At 46.3% G+C, this 7,364-nt stretch overlaps 1 protein-coding gene across 1 annotated transcript; it reads left to right on the forward strand.

Moving 5' to 3' along the window:
* The first annotated feature begins 379 nt into the window (after positions 1 to 379).
* Positions 380 to 5,101, forward strand: LOC144149292 (uncharacterized). The gene is made up of 3 exons (XM_077680858.1): positions 380 to 796; positions 4,484 to 4,695; positions 4,756 to 5,101. Exons 1-3 carry the CDS (start codon positions 489 to 491, stop codon positions 5,040 to 5,042), a joined length of 807 nt encoding a protein of 268 aa, XP_077536984.1. The 5' UTR covers positions 380 to 488; the 3' UTR covers positions 5,043 to 5,101.
* Positions 5,102 to 7,364: the final 2,263 nt, after the last annotated feature.

Consider the following 7,364-nt stretch of genomic DNA (forward strand, 5'->3'; position numbering starts at 1 on the left):
CGCACCATAATTGCTGTAGAAGGATGTGTGACGCCAGGTCCGCTTAAAACCGAGTATCATAACAGAACGCAGCCGTAACAAGTAATGACAAATACATATACGTTTAATACGCCAAGGCCTCGAAAATGAGCTACTACTTCCACAAGACGCAATTCGCCCATCCGAACCGTTTGCCATCCTGATACGCGAAGCTGGAAAAATCTGCGATACCTTTTCAAACCATTGCGGGCACTCACAATTTTCGCTTCAGAATAGCCGCCGGCCAATTATGTACACCAAGTAATGCGGCACTAGACTACGGTGCTTCCTAGTTTTAGCAGAGCGGGCCAGCGGGAAGCGCAGCGGAGCGGACCAGCGGAAACGCCACTGCGCATGCGCCAGTACGCTGAGGCGGCGAGCGGATTTACGGCGCTGCGCGCTCGCCCGCTCGTTTCGTCATCCCAGCGCGCGCGCAGCGGCGGCCGGGCGAGCGAGCGTAGTTATCCAAAATGGCATCCTCCAACGCTCGCTGTGTCGCGTCGCCGGCCGTGGTCGCGTCAATATCCCGCGCGAACGCTTCTGAAACAGGAATGCAACCAGCTAAAAAGCCCCGGAGGTGCTTCAGTGCACACGAGGACCTCTGTCTTCTTCGGGAGGTGGCCGCGGCGAAGCCGTTTGGCGATGACATTAAGTGGGTGCATGTTCTCGCTGCGGCGAATCGGGCGGTGGGCCGGGAGCTCACCCTAAGAGGAATAAAAGATCGTGTAGACATTTTGCTGGGATACTGGAAGCGGCAGGACGCCAAGAACCTTAAAAAGTGAGTATATTTGTTCATTCTGCACGTAATGCTTTCACCCATACAAAAATGCCTTATGGGCGTCTATAAAAAATGTATGGTGAGCTATGGCCGCCTATGGGTCCCTATGGTCACCCATAAAAGTGCATAAATTAGGCTATAGCCAGCTATTGAAGTTTTTATGCATCCTGCACTAAAGAATGTAAAACATACAATTCTCTTTGGATGACTATAGAACATCCTAGTGTGTTTAGTCTATAGAGTCACAGCTATTCAGGCTGCTGTAGCCAGCTAAAGAAAAATCTATGGCTTTAGTTCTATAGGCCAGCCGCGACAAAGCTCTTTTGGCTGGCTATAGACCATTGTTTAGCTTTAAGCCTACAGACTTGAAACCATTCAACTGTCTTTTACTAGCTATTGAAAAAACTTCGTGCTAAAGCTAAAGAGAGAAAGCCATAAAAGCTCATTTGGCTGGCTATAGGCCGTTTTTTAGCTCTACCTCTAAAGACCCAAAACCATTGAGCTGTCTTTGCCAGCTATTGCAAAGGATTCGTCCCACAGCTAAAGAGAGAAAGCCATAAAAGCTCATTTGGCTGGCTATAGGCCGTTTTTTAGCTCTAACTCTACAGACTCAAAACCATCGAGCTATCTTTTGCCAGCTATTGAAAAGAATTCGTCCTAAAGCTAAAGAGAGGAAGCCATAAAAGCTCACTTGGCTGGATATAGGCCGTTGTCTAGCTCTAAGTCTACATAATCGGAACCATTCAGCTGTCTTCTGCCAGCTATTAGAGAGAATCTGCCCTAAAGCTAAAGAGAGGCACCCATAAAAGTTTCTGCGGCTGGCTACAGCGCAATATATAACTGTAAACCTTTAGACATGGAACAATTAAGCAACATTTAGCCGGAATTAGGAAAGCGTTTGGCGCAGAATTTAGTGGCTTGCATCCATAAAAGCTTCCTTAGCTAACTACATAGTGACATAAACCTCTAAGTCTACAGCCGGTAATAAAAAAGTGTTAGCCTATAAAGGTATAATTCGAGCACACCAATAAATTCCATTCCGCTGGTTCCAATATGACTTATGCCGCGTAATTTATACACTCATGATTTACCTAGCTACATCTACAACACATACTGAATAACGATGATGAGGTTCATCGGCCAGTTATATGAAAGTTTTTGTTCAATAACGTTAGGTACCTAATATACCAACAATGCGGGAAAAGTACGATTAAAGGCAGCTACAGACAGATTAACGCTCAAATTCAGGTTGCAACTTTGGATACTGTGCGTCGGCAAAGCTTGCGAATGAACGGAGACCGAAAGACGTATAAGTTCGGAGAATTCTTCCTCTGCGGCCCTTCGCTGCCGCGGTCAAGTGAAAAAGCGGGCTTCTCTGAAAACGGCCTTCTCAGCGTCGAAGCAAATTGGAAAGAACTTTCGCGGCCCCCGTTCCTGCGGGCGCAGCCAGAAATATGGCGGCATCTGCGAACAACCGCATTCCTTCTCCCGCGGAGCTCGCTTTGAAATTAGTCATTGAGAAAGGGGGAGAGCGACCCAAGCTGGACCGAAGGAGGCAGGGAAAGGAAGTTCTGGGAAGCATTGAAAAGGCAGAGGGGACCACGATCGGCCAGGGAGGTGCGGCGTGAGGGCCCCGCGCGTCGACGCTGTAGCCCGGTCGTGCGAAGGGAAGTTTTCGTGGAAAAGAGGGTCAGGCGTTCCGTGCTGTGTTAGTATTCGTGCGCGCAGCAATAATAGTGGCAGAAAATTTTCCTTGAGTACTGATAACAGATATAGTTTTTTCGGATGAAGAAAACAAAACGTTAAGCGATGTTGTATTTGCCAAATAAAGTCATTACCAGAAAACAAGTTAGAAAAAGGTCGAAAGATGGGCACGTATCTCCGCACTATTTGCTAGCGCGACGGACCTGCTTATACCAGGATGTACTCAGTCAGCCACATTTCGTCTGCTTGCTCATGTGCGCGGGCTTGGCACGTGTTGCCAAATGTTGGAAATTTACGACTCGACTGCAATGTGTTCGTGTTGATGGTGTGACGCCAAGCAAATGTGCCGCTTTTCGCTGTCGGAAATTTCGGTGTTTACGGTGAGAGTGTTGCGATTAATTCAACATCAACCCGAAGTCATGGGAAAATGGATACCTGCGATACCGCAACATGAATTTCATCGTACGCAAAACACCAGGGTGAGTGATCTTGCGAACTGAAGAGGCTGTGTTGTGCGAGAAATGCAGGACTTTTTTTGTTGTTCAAGAATACGTTTCCAAGCTACCCTGCACCACATGGGCATTGCAATGTACACAGAAGTGAAGATTTCGCCGCGGTGATGAAACAAATATAATTATTTTTTCGCGAACTGAGAAAACGTACAAGGAACTAATTGAACGGGCTTGGAAAACGTTTTTTATTATTGCATTATGTGCGACCGTCTTCATTGTTTAATTAAGAGTGCATTTCCATTTTAGCCACCATACTTGCAACTTCGTGCATTGAGTACTGAGTGAAATGAACGACTTCTGAGTGTTCTATTTTCTGTGGACTACCCAGCACCTGCAGGTATTGTGTCTCGGTGGGCGTTCGTAGAAAATGTGCCGCGTAGTGTGGCTGTCGAGCAAATGACGTAAGCGTGAGCCAGAGTGTTGGAATGCGTGTGCTGTGTGTTTGGATCGGCGTATGTGAACAACAGTTTACTGGCGGCGAAGTAGCGTAGATAGTAGCCCTTTATGTAATGAATGGGATGAATAAACCCCTTGGTTTTGATTTTCTTGTTTGCCTTTGTTTAAGCCTTTTGTGAATGAAAACTGGCGACGTGTTTGCAGTCGCAACCATGCACTCCCCCTATATCGCTGAAGTGTTCATGGAGCATATATTACAGAATGCAGATAGCTACACAACCTAAGTGCCACAGGAGAAGTTCTAGAGATCCGCAAGTCTATATGCCAGCATGGCAGGGTGTTAATAATTTCCCAGAGGCTGCTGCTGTCGCTGTGTTTCAAGTAGTGGCGATTCTCTTCTGGCTGCAGCCCATGCAAAAATATCGTATGGTCGGCTTTGAAAATCCTTCTTATGGTTGTCTTTAGCTATTTGGCCCAATTATCTTTAGACATTTCTATGGCTGTCTTTAGCCATTTCTATGGATATTTCTGTGGGTGTCTTTAGCTTCTTCTATAGCCATAGCGATATTGAAAGAAGACCTAAAGAAAGCCATAGAACCGGCTATAGAAGAAGCTAAAGACACCCATAGAAATGTCGATACGAATAGCTAAAGACAACCATAGAACCGGCTATAGAAGAAGCTAAAAACACCCATAGGAATGTCGATACGAATATCTAAAGACAACCACAGAACCGGCTAAAGAAGAACCTAAAGACACCCATAGGAATGGCGATACGAATCGCCAAAGACAACCATAGAACCGGCTATAGAAGAACCTAAAGACACCCATAGGAATGTCGATACGATTCGCTAAAGACACCCATATAAATGTCTAAAGAATTTTGGGCCAAATAGCTAAAGCCGACCATAAAAAGGATTTTCTATAGCCGACCATACAATATTTTTGTATGGGTTCAGGCCAACCCCCAGCGACAGTCTTGTGTTCCGCTTTCTCGTCTCGTTTTTCTGGCGCTGTTTTATCGCTGTTAGCTGGCGCGCATGTTTATCTGACGATCGTCCCTTTGCCTATTCAGGTCGGGTACAGAGGAGCAGTACTCTGAAAAGGAGGAGATCCTTCAGGGCTTGTGGGATTTTTGCGAAAGTGTGAAGTACGAGCCCAGGATTGCTCCCAGTGGTGCCGCCTGCGCGGCGCGAAGGCGGAGGTTGGGAGCGGAGCCCCTGGTAAACACGGACGAGCTGCCGGGGGTGACGCTCTCAGACGACGGCACAGGCGACGGCGCGCTCGGTTAGTTGATGACGCCTACTGTTGTGCTGTCTTCTCTTTTCTCCTATTAATTGAAAGCAGGTTCTGCTGCTGATCTGTTGCAGAGCGTATACCTGCCATCTGCTGATAGCCCTGGTGCTGAACCGGGGCAAGAGAACGAGCCGCAGGAACAGCGCGCCTCACCAGAACCAACACAGCAGCAGCGGCCTCCCTCAACTGAGCTACAGCGGCGCCAACCTGCAAGTGTGCAGCACGCCCTCCCAGGCACGAGTAAAGGGAAGTGTGGAGAAAGGTTTATACACTACTTCTACATAGCAGAACGATATGCAGGAGAGCATCATAAGAAGACGCCAGTGAATGCATCTTAAAAGGGTTAACAGTGCATGTAGACGAGGACACTCAAGCAAGAAAAGGCAACAGAAAGCGGTGAACTGCAACTGATCTTTTATTCAGACTCTAAAACATCCACTGTGAAGGCCAAGGGAACCTTCCCGTGTATGCTTATCGTTTGCACTGGAAACCACTGCGCACTCTGCATAGCGGAGCAAAAGCACACTTTTTACTGTACGAAGCTAAGTAGTCCCAAACAACAGTCTTATGTTCTCGAAGAAAAGAAGTAGGCTATATGGAGCAACGAGGGTTGCAAGCATCTTTCAAGATGCTACACTAACTAGCCCACCAAGTCACCCCTGAGAAAGTAAATGCAGTAATCAGTCACAGTTTATGTATTTCTGTCCTTTAGTGTAGACAAGTCGGCCTTCAGTGTGCTCACAGTTATACAAACTGTGGTGCTGTTTTGTGACTGTTTCTAAATTTTTCTGAATCACATGCATTCAGTTCCCTTACATGTGCACTGAAAAAATCTCCACAGCAAGAAGGGCAATGAACAAGGCAAATGTTAAGTAGGCACACATTTCGCCAAAACCACCAGCTCCCTGTAGAAGTGCAACTTGCCGAGCCAGTTGGTACATGTCGAGGGAACGGAAACCAGCGAAAAGGACGCAAACCACGAGGAGAGACGAGAGCCAGCGTTGTGTTCTCTCGTCTTTCCTCGTATTTTGCGTCCTTTTCGCTGGTTTCTGTTCCGTCACCACCTCCCTAATGCATCTTTCAGACATAAAACTTCAACAGATTTCACAGCAAGCTTTGACAGAATTCACAGCAAGCATCTAAAACTTAGGAGATCGTGTTCTTTGCTTGTTGTTACACAATTACGCAACAACGTCCGGTACAGTGCATAAACTCGCAATAACTAAATGCCGGAATTTTTTTGCCTTCACAGGAATAAGAGGCTTGCAAAGTCTCGGGCTGCAGCTGCTAGCCCAAAGAGAAAAAAAAACGAACTAGATTTGTGCTCCAGGGAGCTAGAAATCGAAAAAATGAAAGTTCGCAACGAGGAGCGTCGTCTGGCACTGGACGAGCGGAGATTGGCCCTGGACGTAGAGAAGCACCGCTTCGAAGTTGAACGCTGGAGAGGAGAACGGGAGAGCCTACTCGACGAGATAAAAAAAATGCTTGATGAACAAACCACCAAATTGGCGCAGCACCACAACACATAATACAACACCACCACAATACGTAAGTAGAGAAACATCTCCAGTGGGATCACATTTCCTACACGTAAACTAAAATACAACTTTATTTAAAATGCAATGGTTCAGCCTCGAGGACGCCTAAGGTTGTAGATTATTTATTTATTAGGAGGTAACGGCAAGACATCACTGCGCACCAGCATTTTTCTTGCGCCGATGGGTCTAAAACGGGTAGTTCCAGCAAAAACACGTTCGGCTGGTTAACAGTTTTGAAAACTGCTTTTCAAATGTATGGAAGTGTATGTCTTGCCGGAACAATACGGGTAATTTCATTGAAAATGAGATACTGTCGTGTTGTACCTAGAAGTCCTCATGTAAGAGAATCTTAATTCTTTGATAAATTGTCGTCTTCATTGCATCTGTCATCTGTATTTTTTTTTGTAGTGCGAAAGGATCCAGCGTCAAGTGGAAACCTGACAACACCATACGGTATGCAATTCTTCAATAAAGTCTTTGTTGTCGAAGCTGCTTGTCATGGAACATTACCGTGGGGCAAAGCGAACATCGAGAACTGGTGGTTCAAGGCCCAAGTGTAGGGATACGTCGACACTGTACACACATTTCGCACTGTACAGAGGGGACTTACATGCATGGGAAATTAGATGACACTGTCAGTAATGTTGTGGCATTTAACACAGTATAGTGGAAACGCGTGTGACAAAACGAAATCACAATTTCTCCATACGAAGAAAAACAGAAATGTCAGTTTTTTGCACTTTTCGCTCGGCAGATTTCATTCACTAGAGTGTGATAACAAGTAGCGTACATTTAATACAGCAAATGACAGCCACACGATCATTCTAAATCATGGCTCGCCAACAAACTTAGTTTCGAGAACTGTGTGTGGTTGTACAACACTATTTGCGGGCAAGGTAAACTTCAAGCTGTGGTGGTTCAAGGCCGAAGTACGGCGATACCTGGGAATCGTACAAGCAGGTATGACAGTTTGCGAGTAGTGCGCTGGCCTTATAAATGCGCGGCAGATTCTGCCGGTAGAGCTTCTGGTTTTTTTTGAGTCTACGAAGGCAAACAGTCCCACAATTTTTCCAAAACCCCACTCCACAGCCTGCCTCACACTACTCATGGCTTTGTTGAAAG

Source organism: Haemaphysalis longicornis, unplaced genomic scaffold, assembly GCF_048455015.1.
Source record: "Haemaphysalis longicornis isolate Haplotype H1 unplaced genomic scaffold, Haemaphysalis longicornis Haplotype H1 scaffold_8, whole genome shotgun sequence".
Taxonomy (NCBI): Eukaryota; Metazoa; Arthropoda; class Arachnida; order Ixodida; family Ixodidae; genus Haemaphysalis; species Haemaphysalis longicornis.

Coding starts and splice junctions, on each gene's coding strand:
- LOC144149292 (XM_077680858.1), top strand. CDS start 489: ATGGCATCCTCCAACGCTCGCTGTGTCGCGTCGCCGGCCGTGGTCGCG. Junction 797..4,483: donor GACGCCAAGAACCTTAAAAA/GTGAGTATATTT, acceptor TTGCCTATTCAG/GTCGGGTACAGAGGAGCAGT. Junction 4,696..4,755: donor CACAGGCGACGGCGCGCTCG/GTTAGTTGATGA, acceptor AATTGAAAGCAG/GTTCTGCTGCTGATCTGTTG.